The 22834-nt window shown below is 33.1% G+C and overlaps 2 protein-coding genes across 2 annotated transcripts; one reads left to right on the top strand and one right to left on the bottom strand.

The window, feature by feature from the left end:
• Positions 1-13864: 13864 nt before the first annotated feature.
• On the bottom strand, positions 13865-15123 carry LOC113846235 (photosystem II core complex proteins psbY, chloroplastic). Its single transcript, XM_027474265.1, has one exon. The coding sequence runs from the start codon at positions 14738-14740 to the stop codon at positions 14132-14134; it is 609 nt and encodes a 202-aa protein (XP_027330066.1). The 5' UTR covers positions 14741-15123; the 3' UTR covers positions 13865-14131.
• Positions 15124-18397: 3274 nt separating this feature from the next.
• LOC113846425 (ultraviolet-B receptor UVR8-like) lies at positions 18398-22485 on the top strand. Its single transcript, XM_027474674.1, has 7 exons — positions 18398-18602; positions 19296-19335; positions 19455-19727; positions 19834-20183; positions 20287-20688; positions 21025-21409; positions 21887-22485. The coding sequence occupies exons 3-7, from the start codon at positions 19512-19514 to the stop codon at positions 22127-22129; spliced, it is 1596 nt and encodes a 531-aa protein (XP_027330475.1). The 5' UTR covers positions 18398-18602; positions 19296-19335; positions 19455-19511; the 3' UTR covers positions 22130-22485.
• Positions 22486-22834: the final 349 nt, after the last annotated feature.

Raw genomic sequence — 22834 nt, 5'->3', positions numbered from 1 at the left:
ATGTAGATGAGTATACTATCAAGGATAGGCTCAAAGATTCTGAGCATAGCTTTTTGAAATAAGGAATGTGCAACCTTCAGACCAAATGGAAGAGCTTTCCATTGGTACTGAGCAGTAGGTATACAGAAAGCAGTTTTGTACCTATCAGTAGGATCAACACCAAGTTGCCAAAATCCAGACTTTAAATCAAATTTGGAAAAGATTATGGCATCTTTGATGAGAGTATGGAGAGAAGAAGTTTTTGGGATAGGGAATTTGTCATCTTTGAGAAAATGATTGAGCGGTTTATAGTTAATTATTAACCTCTTTTTTCTCCCGAGCTTTTAAGATCTCTTCTCAACATAGAATGTCTGGCATGCCCATTCTGATTTTGTTGGTTCAATCAATCCTTGACGAAGGAGTTCATTACATTCTTGTCTAGCCATTTGAAGATCACTTGGACTCATTCCATGATGAATGACTTTAGTAGGATTGATGTCTTCATTGAGTTTGAAGGGAAGCTTTATAAAGAACTCTGAATTGTTCCAAATTGAATTATGATGAGAAAAATTCTCCTGACCATCTGCACATAAATTTTTTAGCTTTTCCTTAATTTCAGAATATTCTTCTAGACTTTCTTCAAGAGAATAAAGTTTCAAGACATCAGTGTAGGGCTTGAAATTTCTTTTGAATTTGATCCCTTTGGGAAGAATCTGAAGCTTTTCAACTAAACAGTATGCATCCATTCTGAGAAGAATATCTTTGTTAGAAAGATGGCTTCTAATGACTTTCATCCAAATTATATAATCTGGGAAAAACTTAATTCCAATGGACATCTTGGAGATTAAGTCTGTTTTGAAGAGCTTTCCATCTGCTGCTACAAAGAAAGTTGGGTTTTTAATCTAGTATTCTTTTGGAAGAATTTCTGGATTCATCATTGTCCTCTGTGCTCCAGTATCCATATAAGCTATGGCTCTTATTGGAGTAGCATATTTGTTGGAGAGAACTTGTACTTCAACACAGGGTTGTGCTGGAGTTTAAGAAACACTGTTTACTTCTTGAGTAAAATAAAGATGAATATACTCTTCTTCTTTGCTTAAAGTTTCTAAAGAATCATTAGATGATTCTTGAATAGCAAAGACTGTATCCTGATATGCTTCTTCTTGTTCTGAATATTCTGATTCAATATCTCCTTCAACAAGGTTTAATGAATTTACCAAGTTCTAAGCTTTGGAATCTTTGTTAGGACAGTTTTTTTGCAGAGTGTCCTTTTTCCCCGCAGATGAAGCATCTTGTGCTCCTATTTTTCCCTCTTCTGCTCTTCTTCTTGAAGAACTTCATCATCTTCATCTTTTTTTTTTTGAAAACTTTCTTATCCTTCCTTTTTCTTTCTTCATGGGTAGACAAACACATTTTTTGTCTTTACATCCAATTTCTTTTTGCAAGCTTTGGTAAACTTGGATCTCTCATTCATCACATCAGAAATAAATAGATGTGTCCCGCAGAGTTTGTCAAGAGATTCTTATATCTTCTGATGAATTTGACCAAGGCTCAGATTGGTCAAGTCTTGTCCTTGGGCAGCAATAAGTTTATGAATCTCTGGTTGTAATTCTTGAGGAAAAGAGGCAACATAAATATTTTTTAGACTAACATCATTATAACTATTGAAAAGATAGAAAATTTCTACCATCCTCTTATGATGTTTTTCTAAATCACTTTTCTTTAAAGAGCAGCCTCTTATCTCAAAATATTCTTGACTGGTCTTCTTATCATAAAGATCTATGTCACCCACAAATTCTTAATGTATAGCTCCAAGAACCTGACGAGTATTTTTCAGTTGATGAAACTGGTCTTGTTTTACATTTCCAAGATTATGGTACCATTCTTTCAGGGTGCTAGTCATTCTGCAACATAATTCTTCAATAACTTTATATGGATCTGCATCTAATTTTATGAATTGAGTGTCTAGCCATGCTCCACAATCAAACAATCTTTTTCTCCAATATTGTGGAGACACATCATCAAGTATGAAATAAGGACCTCCATTGATCTTAGATCCTTTTCTTTCTCTTCTGTTGATTTCTTCCTCTTCTTCAGGTGAATCATAAAAATATCCTCTTTCATTACTAGATTGTGTTGTATTAACCATCAACATTTCAGTGATGTCGGTGAAATTTTCTTCTGAGGATTTTGTTTTTGAAAGTTCTGATTCACTTTGAGAATCTCTAGTTGTTGAAGATTCATAAGATTCTTCATGAGATTCTGCTTTAGTAGTTAAGGATTCATGGGATTCTGTCCCTTTAGATAAACTGGAACTTGAATCATCAACTTGGTCATCTTCTTCAACAATTACACCTATAAAAGGTGTTTTTTCTTGACTTCCCTTGGATGACTTTTTTGGTGGAGATTTCTCATTTTCTGAAGAGTCTAAATCTTTTGTTTTATTGGTTTCTGAGGAAGAAATACTCATCTTTCCTTTCCCTTTTGAGTCTCGTGTGGAAGACCTAGGTTTAGGTCTATATGCAGAGGGTAAAGAATAAGATGGTGTTGTAAAAGTACCTTGATAAAAAGGAGATGGACTGAAAGGAAAGTAATAACTTGATTGTACAGGTGGTGGAACAAAAAAAGGATTCACTTTTGTCTCCCTATTTTGTTGTTTGGCTGCAATAATATCATCTATTTCTTGCAACTGATTTTTCAGTCTCCTAATTTCTCTGTCCTTTCTATGATATTCATATGTAAAAACTGCCTTTTCTTCTGTAAGCTTTGCAATATCAGTCTCTAATTTGACTACTTGCTTTTGAAACTCTTTAATATTTGCGAAGCTTCTCAGATAGATATTGTAATCTCTCATCATTTTTTTGGACAATTCAACTATCTTGTCCATTTTTTTGTCTATCTTTTTCAAAATCTTATTTTGAGCTAAGGAGTTTTCAGTTTGCTAGTTTAAAACTTCCTCAGCTTGAGACAAAGGTTTTAGGCTACTATCAGCCTGAACTTCTAAAGATATTACTAAAGGTCTATAGTTAACCTTAGTAATTGGATCAGTTTTCCTTTCAAGAGAAGAAGAATCTTCTTGAGAAAACATCATGCATGGAATGGGTTGAGGCATTTTTTCTGGATTAAGGAAAAAAGAATTGCAAAGTGATGGAGGAGGAGGCCATGTGATTAGATCAGGATCATTTGGAGGTTCTAACAAAAGTCCTTCTTCCTTAAGGATTCTTAATCCTTCATGATAAATGGGAAAGAGGTTCTTTTTTCTGTCTGATCCCTACCTAAGGAGAATATCCTGGATCTCTCCTTCTTGGTTTAGGAGGAGACTTGCATGACTTCTTCTTTCTGTGGTTATCCTCATCAGAATCTTCCTCTAAGGTATCTCCAGTATGCATCCAACAGTCACAGTTTGGATCACACATAGAAGGATCAACATCCCACATGAAATGTCTATCAAACTTGTCTGAATAGATGGGGGTACCATCAACTTTGAAGCTGTATATAGGGATCCCATCTTCTCCTTCTCCAAGAGTGATCATCATAGATTGAAAAACGTTGGAGGATGAGTTGCTTTTAACATCAGGTTTTTTAAAGACTGTAATGACAGATCCATCTACAAATTTTCTGAAAGTTGCTTCAGTGGATCGTATTGGTTTTCTACTGTGCATGATCTTTTCATAATTAGTCGTCCGTTCTATAGGGATCAATTTAATCAATTCATCCCTAGAGATTTGTCTTGGAATTTAAGTAATGAAAGGGATATCATCTTCATCCCTATTTGCTACTATAAGCATGTTATCATGGGCTCCACTTAGGCTTGGTAAATCATGGGCATGATTCTGCAACCTATATATAATCTGATGGTGGAGAGTTGCAAATAGAGCTTCTTCAACTCCAGACAGTTGGATTTGAACTTTTAGTTTGGTGGGAGGAGTCTTATCTTTCAAGGAAACATTGTAGTTTAGGAAAATTGTGTGAACAACACTCCCAACATGTAGATTGGTTAAAAGGGTGGCAATCAGTGCATGTTCATAACAAATATAAGAGGTGTCTAGTAATGAGATCTTAGCAGAGACATGTAAATTCTTTCTACCATGTAATAATAGAATAAGTCTGACGGCTCCAAAGTGAAAGGATGTGTATCCCTCTTCTCTCCAATGATTTATGAACATTCGGAGAATCTCGAGATTGATAAACTGCTCCTCTGGTGAAGCACTGATTTCACACTGATCCATTCTGGAGGATTAGACATACTCTTTAATGGGTTATTTTTTTTCTGAGAATGAGTCTATTTACTTTATTGGCAAAAGACTTGTGCCTTCTGAAAACATTGTAAGGACTCAATAGAGGGACTACTGATTCCTCTATTTTTGATTCTTTAGGGACATATGTATATTCGACCAGGTTGTCAATTTTGTGGGCTACTGTATGGATACATTCTTTTGGTAAAGAGAGTGGTGAGTTTAGGTAGATTGGAGAAAGTTCTGTAGATGTTTGTGTAGTGGTTGTATTTATGGTGTTGTGGTAACTCTTACTCACTTTATTTATAATGACTATCACACTTATCCCCTTCTTTAACAGAGACTTTAGGCTCTGAATAAATACAGGTGATCGTGACTTTATTACAGACAGGGACGACTGTGGATACAACATCTCCAGTAGGTGGGCATCAGTTGTCCAGCCGATAAACCCTGAGGATATGAGCATCAAATAATTTGAAGGCTCTGATACCATTACTGGCCAGAAGCTCCTATATCATAACCTAGATAGAATACAAAAAGGACATTTTGTTAGGTTGCAGTCTTTCATTTTGAACCTTTCTAACATCTTAGAGGCATATTTCCTCTGATGCAAGATTAGATCTCTATTTCTATGACAAAACTCTATCCTAGGAAGTAAGACATGATCCCAAGATCAGTCATGTCAAACTCCTTCTTCAATTACTCCTTGAAGTGATTAATTTCAGACTCATCATATCTTATGATCAAGAGATCATTGATGTGTAAAAACCTGATCACTGGGCAAGTGTACCCGTTGTCGAAGTAATATTATTAAAATTAAAATTAAAGTACCAAGTGTCGTATCTACAGGGACTGTTATTAAGAAACTTTTCCTTAATTGCGTAATTGTTAATAAATATGAAAAATAAACCTTGTTGATGAAATTGCTAAAAGTAAAAGAATAATAAATTAAAAGGAACATATATTCTAGTGAAAATAAATTATAGAAAATTATGACTAAAGGTATTCAATGTAAAAAGGCAAGTATCTAGACTGTAAATCCCCCTAACTGTCCAAATAACTGAAATTCTTCTTCAACTACTTAGTTCCAAACCCTTATCGCTGCAGGAAATTCCAAATTAAATCAATACCTTTCTCAAGGATAATAATTCCTAACCCTCAGTTGATTAATCAGAATCTCTTCCTTAATTAATACCCCTAGGTTGCATTAAGTTCATTATGAATTCCATAATTAGGGTTAATCCTAATACAGAAAACTTACGTCTTTCTATCTCTAGAAATACATTCAAGTCTTTTTAATTGAGCAATGTTAATTTCATGCAGGAATTTTACTCAAATTTAAACAAGAAAACAAGATAGAGAAAATTGATACTACTTAATTAAACCCAAGAGAAAAGAGCATGAAATAACATTAGAAGAATTCCAGAAAATTTAGTCAATTAGGATTCATTACATCTAGATACTCAAAGGAAAGTTAGAACCTAAACATCTTGAAATTAAAATTACAAAAGAGATGAATTAAAACGCTTGATCCTATCCTCCTGCCGTCTCTGAGTCTTTCGTCTCCAAAAATCGCCCCCTTCCATTCAAGACCAGTTCTCCTTTTATAGGATCTGTCCTAGGGTTCTCGCAAAAGTTAAATTTCTGACGCGCGTAAAAGTACACGCCCGTGTACTTTAGTCGTGTACTTCTCTGTTTTCTAATAGGTGTCCTTCAAATCTTTCCTGACAAGTACACGCTCATGTACACAGCCATGTATCTAGCCGTGTACATCTCTGGTTTTGATGATACACTTCAATTAACGCGACCAGTGAGATACACACTCATATACACGAGCATGTACTTGCCCGTGTATATCTCTGGCTTCATTATGTGTTTCAAGTCTCAATATCTTTTAAAGCTTTCACTTCTTGATCATTTTTCCTGAAATATAAATAAAATGAAATTAATAATAGTAAATTTTATCAATGAATAGCTTAAAACTCTCAATTATCATTCATGAATTACAATGTCGGATCAAGTATAGAAAGCATTTATCAAATTCCCCCAAACTTGAACGATTGCTTGTCCCCAAGCAAAGAAATGGATCAATTTTACCCTTGACAACAAAGAATCAAATTCCTGATATTGCTTGCCACTTGTAACGCCCCTAAACATAGACCCCATAAGGTAGTTCAACTCATGGAGTCTATGTTTAGGGGCGTTACAAGTGGCATATACATCGCGTTAGTTAAGGACCCATGAGTTGAACTACCTTATGCATGACCTTGAGTTAGCTACAGTAGTTTTTGCTCTAAAGATTTGGTGGGCACTATCTTTACGGATCACAGTTTGATGTATTCAGTGATCATAAAAGCCTTAAACATTTATTCGATCAACGAGAACTGAAGACAAGGTAAAGGCGCTGGATGAAATTTCTTAAAGATTATGAATTTCAACTTCAATACCATTTAAGCAAGGCTAATGTAGTAGTAGATGCTTAGAGCAGAAGTGTAGTTCAAGCTTTCTCCCTTAGAGTTAGTAAGTCTCTTTTGATATAGCAATTTCGAGACTTAAACTTACACATGAACTTATTGCCTAAGAAGATCAGTTGTGGCAAGATTGTACTGACTAATAGATTCCTATAGGAGATTAAAGATAAGCAGTTATGGGATTCTAGGTTATGCCAGATTGTATTCCTCTTAAGCACAGATCGAACAAAGGTTTTAATAGAAGCTCAGACGATATTCTTTGGTATGAGGAACGAATTTGTATTCTAAGAGGTGCTGAGTTAAGAAGAAAGATTTTAGAGGAAAGTCATAAGGGTAGCCTTAATCTTCATCCTGGAGTAACAAAAATGTATCAAGATCTGAAGCAAATATTTTGGTAGCCAAGAGTGAGAGGTGAAATAGCCAGATTTGTTAAGACATGTTTAACATGTTAGAAAGCAAAAGCGAACATCGTAGTCCACCTAGAGAATTACAGATCATGGAGATCCTTGAGTGGAAATGGGACAGTATAACTATGGATTTTGTATTCCATTTGCCGAGAACTATTAGGAATCATGATGCTATCTAGGTTATAGTTGATAGATTAACAAAGTGTTCACACTTCCTGCCCGTTAATATGAACTATACCTTGGAGAGACTTGCTAAGTTCTATGTCAAAGAGATTGTTAAGTTACACGAAGCACTTGCTAGCATCATCTCTAATAGGGACTTTCGCTTCACTTCTCAATTCTGGCAGAGTTTTCAAGAAACTTTGGGTACCCAGTTAAGACTGAGTTCAACATATCATCCTCAAACTGATGGTCAGTCAGAGCGAAGTATTCAGACCTTAGAAGATTTGTTGCATGCTTGTGTTATTGATCAGAAGGGTGATTGGGAAGACATGCTTCCTCTGGTGAAATTTACCTATAATAACAACTACCATTCAAGCATTGGCATAGCGCCTTTCGAAGCTTTGTATAGCAGGAGATGCTGAACTATGATTTGTTGGTTTCAAGACAAAGTACTTTTAATGGTTGGACCAAAAATGCTTTAGAAAACCATAAAGCAAGTTGAACTTAAATAGAGGAGATTAAGGGCAACTCAAAGTCATGAGAAATCATATGCTGATCGGCGTCGAAGACCTTTGGAATTTGAGGTGGGTGATCATGTATTTTTGAAAGTATCACGAACCACTAGTGTGGGATGAGCTCTAAAGGCAAAGAAATTAACACCAAAGTTTATTGGACCGTATCAGATATTGTGTCGCAGAGGACCAGTAGCTTATGAGTTAGCATTACCACCTCAACTCGCAAGATTGCATAATGTCTTTCATGTGTCGCAATTAAGGAAGTACATTCCGAATCCAACTCACGTGATAGAACCAGATATGGTGCAGATACGAGATGATTTGTTGATTACACTTCTAGCTGCAAATGTTGAAGATACTAGAATTAAAGAACTCAGGAGCAAGTCAATCTGACTTGTGAAGGTCGTTTAGGATCCAGTTACAGGTGATGCGACGTGGGAGTTGGAAGATCGAATGAGTGAGCAGCACCCTCATTTTTTTCTTGACGAGTGAAATTTTTGAGGATGAAAATTTATTTTCAGGGGAAGAATTGTCAGATTGGTGTAAATATATTTACTATTCCCTTTGAATTGTGTCGTGTACACCTAAGTGTATGAATTTTCATATGTTAAAATGTGTGTGTGTGTGTGTGTGTGTGTGTGTATATATATATATATATATAAAGGTTGTATGTTTGTTGAATTGGGAGCAGTGTGATCGCTATGTTGTGTGATGATGTTGTTGAATGTAAAGTACAGTGTGAGTTGAAAATGATTATTAAGTGTGTTGTATGTAAGATAATATAGAAAGTATGGTTAAGAGTTGATATTATTTCAATCGGGAAAGAGAATTAGAGTTATGGGTGCAGAGTGTTCTCGTTCAAGCGAGATAAGATAGGATCACCCTAACTGTCCCCTCGCCCAAGCTAGAATCTTGCTCAAGCGAGAACTGCTCGCTCAAGCGAGGAGTAGCAGAATTAATGGGTAACTCTTTGGACCCAATCTCGCTCAGGCGAGAATGCTACTCGCCTAGGCGAGATGTTCTTCGCTCAAGTGAGAATAGCAAAAAATATGGAAGGTTCCACTGTCTGGTTTTTTTTCCCAAGCGAGGATGAGCTTACCCAAACGAGAATTAGTTTGCTCAAGCGAGAGTACGCGAGCTGGAGGGGTATTTAAGGAGCCTCAACGTCCAGAAACATTTATTTCTCACTAGAAAGCTTTCTGCTCTCATTTTCTCTCTGTTCTCTCATCATCTCACCTTACAGAACTTTCTCAAGGCTGAAGTTTTTCCCAATCAAAGTGGGAACCATTGTTTATGTGGATCTAGGTGAGGTCTCGAGACCTTAATTTTAACTCTGGGTTTTATTTCTTAGGTTCTTCTTCTTTAAAGTCTCAAACTCTTGCTAGTAAGGAAATCTATACCCGCGAGCATTGTTTCTTTCATTGAGGACCCACGTGAAGTTTGATCTAAGGAAAATTTATTTCAGGTAAGGGGTGCTTATTTGAGTTAGCTTGTTTGTCTACTAAACGCTGAATTCTCTAGGAGTTTAATTTGGTGTTAGCCGAGAACACATTGTTGAATTATCAAACCATAGTTTAAAACTTAGAATAATGTATCTGAGTGAATTTCTCCGTTGCTAAATAGTACTTAGGATGCGATAATGAGATGTAATATGCTGAAATACTATGATATATGCGTTGAGAATATTGAGTCTGAAGTGTTATGATAAAGTTTTATTGCTTGATGTGTGAAATATATAAATTTATTTATATTCAAAATAATTGTTGAAATATAGTTATACAATATGCTGAAAATGATTATTAAGTATTATGACAGTTGTATTTAACTGTTTAATATATGATGTTGTTGAAATAGTATGGAAAAGTGGTAGGCTAATATGCTAAGTGGTAGGTAAATATGCTGAGTGGTAAGCTAATGTACTGAGTGGTAAGTTTCTTCTGGATTTACTAATGTTGTAATGCTGAATATAGCTGAATTGTTGTTATAATTATTGTGTAGAGATTTAATGACGTTGATGTTGTTGATGTTGTTCTTGATGTCATCATAGTAGTTGTCGACACTCAGTGATTTAATAAAAGGGATTGTATTGCTAAGTAAGGTGATGGAGAATTATTGAATAATAAGCTGATCTAATGATTGTGTTGGTAATTTAATATAAATAAATTTACATAATTTAATGGTTATAACTATTTTTTGTAAGCTCACCCTTGCTATTTTGTCTGTATTAGGGGTATGTGTGTGTGTGACAATGATCGTATTATGATACGTGAATAGATGTGACAGGTTCTGTAGCTACTAATCATGTTGGAAGGTTTGACTGAGAAAAGCATGAAGTCAAAATTTTTGGTGAAGATTGTAATTTTACTTTGATAGTCTAGGTTTAAGTCATGGGTCTAAATTATTTAGTTAGAGTTTTCAATAATGAAATTATTATTATTCGAGAACTTGTGTGTTGAGCTCCTAGTAGAGCAAATTTTTGTATATGTATAAACTTATTTATGTAAATTCTTAGGTTGTATAAAAATGCCTTCGGAGCATTGTTATTTTGTTGATTGAGACACTGAAAAGTAAATTTAAAAAAAAATAATTATACTCTAATCTACGCGTACATTATCCTATGAGTAAATAATAAAATCAGGAATAGTGATACAGAATGTCATTGACCCTTTATAAAAATAGGTCATGACAATAATCACTTAACCTTACTGAAGGTTGAATTACTCTTTATGGTCTTTGTGGTTGTCCAGTCATACAACTGCTTCCTCTTGTCTCAATGACATTATCATCAAGATTATCTTCTGTAAACATTGGAATTTCTCTATGTTGGTGCTTTTCAAATTTATTCATCTCAAACTTGCTTTGCTGAACATAATTTTCTTTGTAACTGGATCATACAACTTGTAGGCACCTGTGGGATGGTAACCAACAAGTATCACCTTTGTGCTTTTGTCATCCAACTTCTTTCTCCTTTCATCAATGACATATTTCCAGCACACTAAACTAAATACCCTTAAGTGTACAAGCTGAGGTTTTCTTCCTGTTCAAGCTTCTTCAAGTGTCATCTTATGCAGTTTTTTTGTTGGAGATCTATTTAGAATGTAAGATGTTGTAGTGACAACTTCACCCCATAACTCCTTTGGAAGGTTTTTTTCTTTCTTTCAACATGTTTCTCACTATATTCATAAGAGTTCTATTTCTTCTCTCAGTCAAGCCATTGTGCTATGGTATTATGGTGCAGTAACTTCATATACTATGTTATTCCTTTCACAGTGAGTTTCAAATTCATTTGAGGTGTATTCTCCACCACCATTTGTTCTTAAGATTTTAATGCACTTGAGGTCCACACACATCTGAAAGCACAACTTCAAGTGAACTTGTAGCTCTAGGAGATGTTGATTGCTTGAAAGAATTTTTAGGTTATTTACCAACTATACAACCTGCACAAACCTTTGCTGGTGGTTTGATCAAAGGCATTCATTTCACCATTTCAATCAGTAACAAGCTTATTTAAACTATTGAATTTCAAATGCCCATACCTAAAGTGCAAAAGCCAAGTGTCGTCATTCATTACTACTGCCATGAATTGCATTTCAGCTACCTTAAAATTAATCTTGAATGTACTATTAGTTAACATTGTAGCCTTTAGAATGAGTTTCTCCTTCTGATCATATAACCTCATCATGCCATCTTCCATCTTCATTGAATATCCCTTTTCAAGCAGCTGTCTGAAACTCAACAAGTTGCTTTTCATGTTCGGAACATAAAGGACATCACTAATTATGACATTCCTCCCATCCTTCCTATTGATCACAACATTTCCAATTCTTTTAGACTTTATGTCTATGTTATCTGCAAATCTAATATACTATTTTTTGAGGTGTCTAGATCTATAAGTCAATGCTTGTTTCCTGTCATGTGGTTTGAACAATCCATGTCAAGATACCATGTCTCACATTCTTTTATATTTGATTTTTTTGTCATTATCAAAAGGATTTGTTCTAAGTCTGAATCAATATTATCTTCTACTAGATTAGCTTCATCAGCTTTTTTTACTTTTCTATTTTTCTATTTGTCACGAAACTCACTTGCAAAGCGTCCATATCTACTACAATTATAGCATTGCACCTTCTTTTTATCAAACTTCTTCCCCTCTCTTCCATTCCTTTTGTTTATAACTACCTGAAAATTCTTCACGTTCTTTCATGGAATTCCATTTTTCTTTTTCCTTTGACTTTGTAGAATGTGCTTGCAAAGCTTGAACTGAGACTCTCTTAGAGTTTCTTTCATTCAATCTTTACTCATGAGCCTCCAAAGATCCTTGAAGCTCTTCTACTTTCAAGTTTCAAGATCTTTGGACTTTTTAATTGCAACTACTATGTAGTCAAACTGAGAAGAAAGAGATCTCAAAATTTTCTCAACTATCATTTGATCTCTAAGGTTTTTTCGACAACCTTTCATTAAATTTGTAATTGTAAGAACATGAGTAAAATAGTTAGTTACTTTTTCTGAAATTTTCCATCTGGAGCAATTCATATTACCACCTCAATGTCTATAACTTTACTTTCTTTAGCTTGACATCACCAGAATAAGCTTTCTCAAAAATGCACTAAGCTTCCATGATTGTTTTGGCAGTGGCAATCTTCTCAAAGTCGGCTTCATCTACACTTTTACATTTCTTATACAAAAGTTTATGAGCTTTAGAAGTCGTTTTCTCCAATTCAACATATCTTTCCTCGACAATTTTAGATATTTCTTGAAACCTGAAAAGAGTCTTCATTTGAACCCTCCATCTTACCTAGTTCTTTCCATCAAGAACAACTTGAACAAACGTCTCTCAGTCACTAATGTTTTTAATCAAATCTCACAGTGAAAATCAATGGTGGATCATGAACCTAAAGCTCAAGATACCAAATGTTAGAATATAAGAATCAGAAGTTTTTAAAAGAAGATGAATAAAACTCTCTATATATATCATTGATTATGTATGATCTATTTTTATACAATACAATGATAACAAAAATTAAAAATAAATGTTACTAGAGACATAACCAAAAATAACAGAATCAATTCCTTCCTACTTGCCAATTCTAACCGCCATATTAACAAACTTTTAAAAATATAATTTCCTAGAACTAGATTTGCAGCATACACCGCTATATGGATAAAATCCTAATTCAGTAAAAATGTCATCATTTTCTAAAAGAACCAATAAACTCGTTAAACTGCACTCTGCCTTGCCTTTGTAGGTTGTCCAATAACAATATATATTACAGTCACAGTAGTTGGTCCCTAATTCTACTATTTTAAACTGCTTAGTAAGTTTTATCACATTTGATAGCATATATCATTAAAAAATATATTTATTATATTTAATTTAATATCTTATAAAAGAGAGAGTAGGAGAAGAAATTAAGAGTTTATTTGTTTTCTGTTTTTTAAAAACAGTTTTTAAAATTATTGTAAAATATAATTTTTAAAAATTAAAAACCAAAACAGTCATAAGTTATTTTCAGTCAATTTTACTTCCCCTCTTCAAGTGTTTCAACACCCTCTAAATCATCTATGTTCGTGGTGATTCTAACACTACACCGTGGTGTTTTCTTTTCCTTGGTTGCCTTTGTCATTGAATGTACTTCTTTGGACCCCAATTTCACCAGTGATTATTGTTGATTCATCGTGTTTTCTGTTTTATGTCTCTTAAACAAAGGCAAGTGGGTGGTTTGATGGAAATGGAATGTTTGGTGGTAACTATCTATATGAATACAAGAAATTAGCAAAACAACATGGTGGCTACTAAACGTATCTCAAATTTCTTTTTATATTTCTGCATTCTTGCCTTAATTTCTTCCTTCTCTTTTCTGTTTCCTGTTTCAAGTTGTTATCACAGCTTAGGTGCAAAGCAACATGCCAAGTATTACAATCGATTCTAAAAGCCTTTTCGAAACCGCAAAGAACGTATAGAGTCAAGGGCAAATTACATTCATTATCCACAAGGTTTAACAAATTTTATTTAAAATAGTTTATGTAATTAAGAAAATCATACAATATTATTTTATTATAAAAATTAAGAGAATTTTATGCAAGATTTAAAAAAAAAAAAGTGTCAAATTTGTCATAAATTCAATATTCAATATTCAATCACGGGTATGGATAAATCAGATCTCAGGCAGCATATCAGTTGCAGCAAGAAGAAAAAAACTGGCTTAGGAACAGAATAAATAGAAGGGCAAGACAAAAAAGGAAAAGGAAATATAGCATTAGATACAAGTTACATGAGAATTGATGTATGAGATCCCACTGCATACACCCCCACAAAAAGAAGAAGAAAAAAGAGAGCCTATTATTTGAATTATATAAGGAAATCACTCGGATCTCATTCTGTTGAGCTGGTTGAGAGCAGGCTGCAAAATATTGTAGAGCACCCAAAGTATAGCTGGTGTTATCACAAAGAGAAGAAGCTGTCCTCTGTTGTCACTAGCAGCTTCAGCAATTGCAGCAATTTCACTAGCCGAAGCATCTGGTGCTGACACCAACGCTGAACCCACCAACCCCCCAAGACCCAACCCAATCATCACCCCTTTGGTGCTGCGCATGCGGTTCAGTTGGTTAAGTGCTGGCTGCAGAATGTTGAACAGAACCCAAGCTATGGCTGGAATTATGGGTAACAACAGTGCAAGCCCACGGTTATCGCCTTCAGCTATATCAGCTATTTGCTGCGCAGCAAAAGCGGCGTTACAGTTTGCAAGTGTTGAGAAAATGGCTCCTGCAATTGCTGTGCCTGTTATGGGGCTTGAAAGTTTTGTGTTTTCTGTGGGTTTTCTTGATGCCATGCCCTTTGGGAGGTTCTGAAGGGAAAGAAGGGAAATGGGTTTTTTCGAAGTTATGAGCTTGGTGGGGTTTGGGAACTTTGGTGACCCTGTGTTGAGGCACTTTGTGTTGATCATTGCCATTGCTGCTATTGTTGATGCCATTGATGATGAGGTGAACCTTGTGACGTGGTGTTGATTTCTTGCAGCTGAGGAGGAATGCGGTTAGCATTCTGCGTTTGGAATATATTTGGAAAAGCCACGTCGGAGAATTGATGTCCAATGGTATTGTGCATTCTAGATTCTCCTCTTATCCTAACAGTGCATTGGATGAGATTTGGACCTCATGTTCCTCCCTTTCTTATCGCTTGTTTTAGATTGGGAAAATGTTTATATATATATATATATATATATATATAATGAAATAAGAAAACAAAAATGAAAGAGCGAATGTTATGAAAGGAAGAAAAAATTATAAAAAAAAGTGAAAGTGAGATAGAAATTTTGTATAAGTGAAGTGTATGAAAATTAAAGTTCTTTAGATTAATGAATTGAGTGTTTGACGCCACGTTAAGTCGTTATCAAAAGTAGAATCCTATGGTTTCTTTTTTTTTGGGAGTCTGAGACATGTGGTGGATTGGCCCAATTAAAATGGGCCTCCAGACATTATGGTTAATAAAATAGCTGGGTCCTTGGCCCAAGTTAATCGGGCTTCCGGTTCCTATCCTATTAATGCCTAAAAGGGGAGAATGGAAGTCCTATTCTCCAACGTGACTCTTGTGATTTTGGTTTGGAACGAACAAAAAAAATAATTATTAACATTTTTTAATTTTAATTATAGAAATAAATATTTATTTTTAGATGTGTTAATCTCAAAAAAAATTTATACTATTATCTATCGTAAAATTTATATTAGTAAAATGCTTATCCATTTCTTATATATGTAGATATATTTATTTATTTAGTATGTAAGTAACTAATTGGGCCATTTAATATTACGTGTAATTCTAAAATATAGTCTAATTTTATGATATGATTATATATTTATTAATCTTAAAGAAATAATTTTTTACTTCTTATAAATAAAATTAAAAATAGTATATTATTAATTAAATTATGACTTATTGTAATTTATTAAGAGTAAAACATACATATCTTTATCACTATTCGTTTTGAAAGTAAGATAGTGATGAAACTTTTAACAGAGAAAAATGAACATAAAACTACGATGTGAAAAGAGGTGACAAATTTGGGACAATGTTAAGCAGGCGTAGCAAATGCTTTGACATACCTTAAATGAATAAAGGTTTTACGATGATGATATTGATAATGTTTAATTTAGTTTTGAAGTTAGGGATGATTACAGATGTTTCTTCGTTTGGTGACAATACATTCATACTTTGCAAACTCGCTTTTAAAGTTGTTTTATCAATTAATTTTTTTAACATACATAATATTGTGTGTGTGATAATAAATTATACAAAGTATATTTTTATTAAAAAAAAATTAATGTAGTTATATTGTTAAATATTATTACTTTTAATAAAATTATTTTTTTTTATTTTTCTTATGTATGATTTTACATTAATTTAAAACATTATAATTTTATTGCTTGTATCACTAAAATTGACATTGTATAACTATATATGGTCGTTTTTATCATTTGTTTTTTTCCCGTACATTGTTCTCAAAACTATATCTGATTTATGAAAGGTAAGAGAAATTAAAACTGCATCTTATTAAAAGAAAAAAAAAAGACACCCTTAAGTGCCTCATTCGATAATTCAAAATATATTTCCCTTAAAAGGCATACACCCTTCATCCTTTGCAGGTAAGCTTGTAAAATACTCTATTTTAAAAAATCAAAAAAGCTAACAAAGTACTGAAAAGTTCATTTTTTGTTTTAATATAATTCTATTTAAAATAATAAAATATTTATTCTTTTATTAATTTTAGGAAATCATATAATGTATAAAAGTTGATCTTCATCTAAAGCATAAAGCATGTATTAAAGTCACACACAAAAAATGTTGCTCAAATAACTAGGATTCCTAGATTAGACTTTGAAATTTCAAAATATATATTTTTTTAATATATTATAGTATTGGTAAAAAGTCTTTGCTGTTTGCTGTGGTGCTCTTAAACTTGAAGATATATTAAAGACTTTGTCTAGATTATGTTAAAATATTAAAGAATATTTACATTTTTTTAAAATATACTACTAACTTTATTATTAAAATTAAAATTAATACTTATAATTATTCTACGTATACATGAATATAAGATACTCTCTCAATTTTCAGATTACAGAAGGATTTACCTTGTTAAAAGAAGTGGATACATGTCATAATTAAAATAAAATATTAAGACATTGAAAGAATTGGAGCTGGCAGAGGAGTACAAATTTTGAAAGAATTGGCCGAAATGCAACTCCCCTATTTAACATGTATTAAAAATAAAAAAAGTTTATATTAAAAATATATTTTTAAGTGCATTAAAATTTACAACATCAAATAATTATCACATAGATATAAAATAAAAATATTATCAGATTACTTCATTAAAAAATTAAATAAACACTTAAGATTATTTTAATTGCTCAAAACGAATATAATAATTAGGTTCTCAATTATAAAACTGAAAAAGTTTTATATATATTTTATTATATTGCCTTACTTTCATCATCATTATTTTTGTTATTATAATACAAAATTAATTATTATTTTATTAATAAATTTAATATACAAAAATTAATATTTTTAATTTATAAATAATAAATTTAATTTAAAATAAATATTACCTTAAAAATATATTTATTTGCCAGAAAAAATTAATGCAGGCTGCAAATGAGATTAATGTATCTCAAACTCATTTGGATTTGAGTTTAAATAAAACAAATTAAAAACGTCTAAATTCATTTGAATCTTTAATTTTAATATTCAAACTTTTATTTATTTTTTAACATTTTTAGGCAAGTCTATCAAATAGATTGCTGACTTTAAAATAGTAATACATGTGGGTTTTTTTTTTTTTTTGTAAAAAGACCCTGTAATAAATAAATAAAAAAACTGATTTTGTAATTTTATTTTATAAAAGTTAAGTTTAATTATTTAAAAATATTATTTTATTAAAAAATATAATATTGAAGGCGTTTTTATATGTGAAGGTGATAATTATTTTTTTAATAAAAAAACCTTTTTTAGTTGTTTATTCGCGGCTCTTAAAGGATGATGCTAGGATTATAAAAAAAAAATTGATATATTAAAAATACTTTTTTATAGTTAAAGATAATAATATATTAGATATGCTTAATAATTTTAACATTCCGAAAAAACAATTTAAAAAACTATAATTCATATAAAATATAATTGTCAAAAATTAAAATATATTTTATATAACAAAATTTTCTTTTAAATTAAATTTAAATATCAAATAATAGTATTTCTTTTCAAATATTTATTATATTTGTTATTTTTAAAATAATTTTATTAACTTCAGTCTTTAAAATTAAATTTAAATATATAATAATAAAATTATTAAAATATAAAATTTATTATATTATTTTTATTCTTAAAATGATAAAATTTTTAATAAAATATTACTTTCAATTGTTTATTCTTACTTTTTAAAACTGAGATTAATATTTTTTTATAAAAATATACTGTTTTAAATACATAAGATCGATATTGAACAGTAAGAACCGAGAATTGTTGCTAGTTGGTACGTAGTAAAAGTGACACCTCATCTTCATCATGGTTTCATCAGAACAAAAAAATAAAAATAATAATTATAGTATAAAACTAGAAAATTATTGATTCATCCACTCACTCTCAAAACCTATACAAAATTTCTGCTCTCTCTTTCTCTCTCTGCGTTTCTCTTTCTCTCAATCTGATTGTTACCACTACGCCATTTCATCAGATACCCACTTCTTCTTTGTTTCACAAAAAAAATAGCAACTTTCTGTACAATTCTCCACCGATGGTGCAGACTCAGTTTGAGGAATCGTTGTTGATGCCTCTCCCACGTAATCACCGTTTCCATGTGCCTTTCCATCGATCTATAACGTTTCCATGTGCCATTCACCCAAACCTTTTTTTTTTTGTATAATTTTTTGGGTTTTACTTTCTCCTTTTTATGGTTGCGTATTCCACAAGTGTACTTGTTCATCGGGTTACTTGTTATTCCCTGATCTGGGAAAGTCAAAATAAAAAAAAAAAGTTTTTTTTTTTTTTTTTTGGTTTCTACATGGAGGAAGACTTTTGTTGTTTGATTCATTTTGATTGTGACGATCAACCTTTGATGAGTGTCGATGAGTTCACGTGAACGAAGATTTCACCTTTGATCAGAATTTTTTGTTTTTTGTTTTGGGTTTCTTTTGTTTGTATAATTGTAGAATATCCCATCATCTGGGAACATTATACTTCTCAAAGTTTTTCTGGATTTTTCACCTTATTTTCATCATCCTCAGTTTTCCTCATACGGGTCATCTTGATCAAGTGTTTTATGAAACAATTTTTAGTTTGGTATTTGTGAAAAGTAAAATCTATTTTTCTTTCTGATGATCATCAGTTTCATGATTCTGTTGGTGTAAATGCATGACTTCTGGTGCCTTTGATTTATAATGCCATACTAAATAGAGACAGATAATCGTGTAATTAAGCTGTGTTAAGAAAAAAAATTGTGGCACATATTTTTATAAGCATGTTTTTCTTTGTAGGTTTGAGACCTGAGAGTTGCTAGTCAAATATATTTTTGAGGTACATACTTTTGTAAGTTAGAACAATGTGTAGAGTTTCAGATACTATAACAGTTAGAGAAGCAGAGAAATAATGAATTGATGTAGTAATACATTTGCACATATTTTGGTAATTCCCAGAAGTGTTAGATCCTCTCTTCTTCAAAATTTGGGCACTGTGTAAGGTTGGCAGTGCCCATGGATGCCACTACAAGCGGAACCCCAACTATCCAATACCATGACATCCCTGAACAGCCAATTACTGCCACACAATTGCCGACATTTCAACGGCAGCAACGCCATTGCTTCGGAAACTCCGGTCCCGGAGAGTTTCCTTTGTCTGCTAATCCATCCATTGTCCTTCATGTCCTTACAGCATGTAATTTGTATCCACAAGACCTTGCTAAACTAGAGGCAAGTGCTGTGCTTGTCTGCAGTTAAGCCTTTGAGTTGCTAATTGAATACTAATAGTACTAATTCTAATGGTTCTGGTTTCATTTCTGATCATGTGCTTTTGTAGGCAACATGCTCCTTCTTCAGGCAGCCAGCAAACTTTGCTCCGGATTTCAATTTGTCGTTGTCGGAGCTTGCCGCGCTGGACATGTGCCAGAAGAGGGCCATTTTTAAGCCACTGACAACAGAACAACGACAACATTTGAAGCAAAGATGTGGTGGTTCTTGGAAATTGGTTTTGAGGTTTTTGCTGGCTGGAGAAGCTTGTTGCAGAAGGGAGAAATCACAGGCAATAGCAGGTCCTGGTCATAGCATTGCTGTGACATCAAAAGGGGTTGTTTATTCATTTGGGTCTAATAGTTCAGGACAACTTGGGCATGGCACCACTGAAGAGGAATGGCAACCTCGACCAATCAGGTTGGAACATTTGAACATTCCATAGTTCCTTTACTGTAAGCTTAAGGAAAAGTGGAAAGTGAACTTGTTGAATTGAAGTTAACATAACTCCATTATGTTGCAGAGCTTTGCAAGGTATCAGAATAATACAAGCTACTGCTGGGGCTGGGAGGACAATGTTGATCAGTGATTCTGGGAAGGTTTATGCTTTTGGGAAAGACTCTTTTGGTGAAGCTGAGTTTGGAATTCAAGGATCTAAAATGGCTACTAGTCCGCAGTTAGTCGAGTCTTTGAGAAACATATTTGTTGTGCAAGCTGCAATTGGAAATTATTTCACAGCTGTACTGTCAAGAGAAGGCAGGGTTTTTACATTTTCTTGGGGTAGTGATGGCAAACTCTGTCACCACACTGATCCAAATGATGTGGAACCCCGCCCTTTATTAGGAGCTCTGGAACACACACCTGTAGTGCAAATAGCTGCTGGATTCTGCTACCTGCTTTGTTTGGCTTGTCAACCCAGTGGAATGTGAGCTCCAACTGTCTCCTTATCTTCACTATGGCATTTTTTTTTTCACAAGAAATGAATTGAGAGCTATATCATATGCTACAAATTGGGCACTCTTTCATGCTGGGGTGAAAAAGTAACTGTCAACACATATCTTCCATTCTGTTTTTTCAATTTCTTACATGTATGTGCAATACAAATCCACAAATTCAATATTTATGAAAGTGTGATGATTTTTTATTCTTAAGTAAACTAGTTTTTACATTTCATTTCATTATCATTTTGATGAGTAATAAGTAATATCTATCTGTATGTTATGTTTATTGATTATGTGATCCTTCTCTGAAATCTTCTCAGGTCAGTGTACTCTGTTGGATGTGGCTTGGGTGGGAAGCTTGGACACGGCTCAAGAACTGATGAGAAGTATCCACGTTTGATTGAACAATTTCAGCTGTTAAACCTTCAGCCCATGGTGGTTGCTGCTGGTGCTTGGCATGCAGCTGTGGTGGGGCAGGATGGCCGTGTTTGCACATGGGGATGGGGCCGTTATGGTTGCTTGGGTCATGGAAATGAAGAATGTGAATCAGTGCCCAAGGTGGTGGAGGCATTGAAAAATGTCAAAGCAGTTCATGTTGCTACAGGAGATTATACCACCTTTGTAGTATCTGATAATGGTGACGTTTATTCATTTGGTTGCGGAGAATCTGCTAGTCTTGGCCATAACCCTGGAAATGATGAACAGGTCTTCTTTGCTTCCTTCTTTTTTTCCTTGTTAGTTTGGATTGGTTCAAAAGAAGTGGCCTTCACTGATTTTTGCACCATGAAGTGGTTACTGCTTTACAATAATTGGAACTTGTAGATGAGTTCCAAATGTGAAGCGGTTTTAGAATGAAGCATCCAGTTGAAGTTTGCCCTTGTTAAAATCATATTATGCATTATGTGTTAATTTATGTCCAAATCTGAATGATGACTTGCATTGCATTATTTGATTCATGTGCAAAGCGCATAGTGAACTCTTGACCACATTTTCCTATAAAAGCCCCTATAGCCAGGGCACAAGTACCACAAACCTAAATGAGATTTTATATTGGTGACTATTGTGCATTCCATTGAAGTTTAATCTTTCTATAAGGTAGATGATTTATGAAAAAAATTATTCAATAAAAAAATCCTAAATTAAATGAAGTTAATGAACAATGATATGTTTGGACTTGTGCAGGGAAACAGGTATGCAAATGTGTCAAGTCCAGAGCTTGTGACTTCATTGAAACAGGTCAATGAAAGGGTGGTACAGATTAGTCTGACCAATTCCATATATTGGAATGCACATACCTTTGCACTAACTGAATCAGGGAAGCTGTATGCCTTTGGGGCTGGAGACAAAGGACAACTAGGAGTAGAGCTTGTTGCCAACCAGACTGAAAGGGGAAAGCCAGAGAGGGTTGATATTGATCTTGGTTAATTGTGTGTGCTAATTGTGTGTGCCAGTGCCCCCCAATTCCTTACAACATGCATCATCCAATTTATGCACACCATGCATAGCACTTAGTGTTTTAGTCCCTTGTTTATTCTGTAAATAGAATCAAAGAATGCATAGATAAGGTCCAAGCTAGGCAACAGCTAACAAAGGCCTCTCATCCACAGTTACTGTTATATTCTGTGGTTGATATTAGATATCTTGGGCTTCAACTATAGGTTGATAGCTGAAATTGGTGAAGGTTCATATACAGCTTAGTTGTCTTGACTTTTGAATTGGTTATTATAAGATAATTTGCTTAGACAAAGTTGGTGAAATTTACTAATTTAGTTTTCACTCGTTATCACTAACTTGTTTTTAATGATTGGATTTTATTGATCTAAAGTGACAATGTGTAAAAAAGGTCCATAAAAACTATATTTTTATTTGAATTAGAACATCTCGTAATTGGTTGATACATCCTTATTTTCTCTCACTTTAGAAAAACTACGATTAATTTCCGCATAAGAGTATTTTTATTTAAAATAATTAATAATTAAATTATTTTTAAAAATCATATTGGTAATTTTTTTAAAAAGTATTAAAATATATTAATATAAAAAATATTATCATTTATTCACATATTATATAAACCAAAACTATTTATTTTTTAATTATTTTAGGATTTATATTTATCTTACATTGTAATTA

The sequence above is a fragment of the Abrus precatorius genome, unplaced genomic scaffold, assembly GCF_003935025.1.
Source record: "Abrus precatorius isolate BTA unplaced genomic scaffold, Abrus_2018 Scaffold8, whole genome shotgun sequence".
NCBI classification, from domain to species: domain Eukaryota; kingdom Viridiplantae; phylum Streptophyta; class Magnoliopsida; order Fabales; family Fabaceae; genus Abrus; species Abrus precatorius.
Note: the sequence above shows the minus strand (reverse complement) of the source record. Positions and strands in the feature narration are given on the sequence as shown.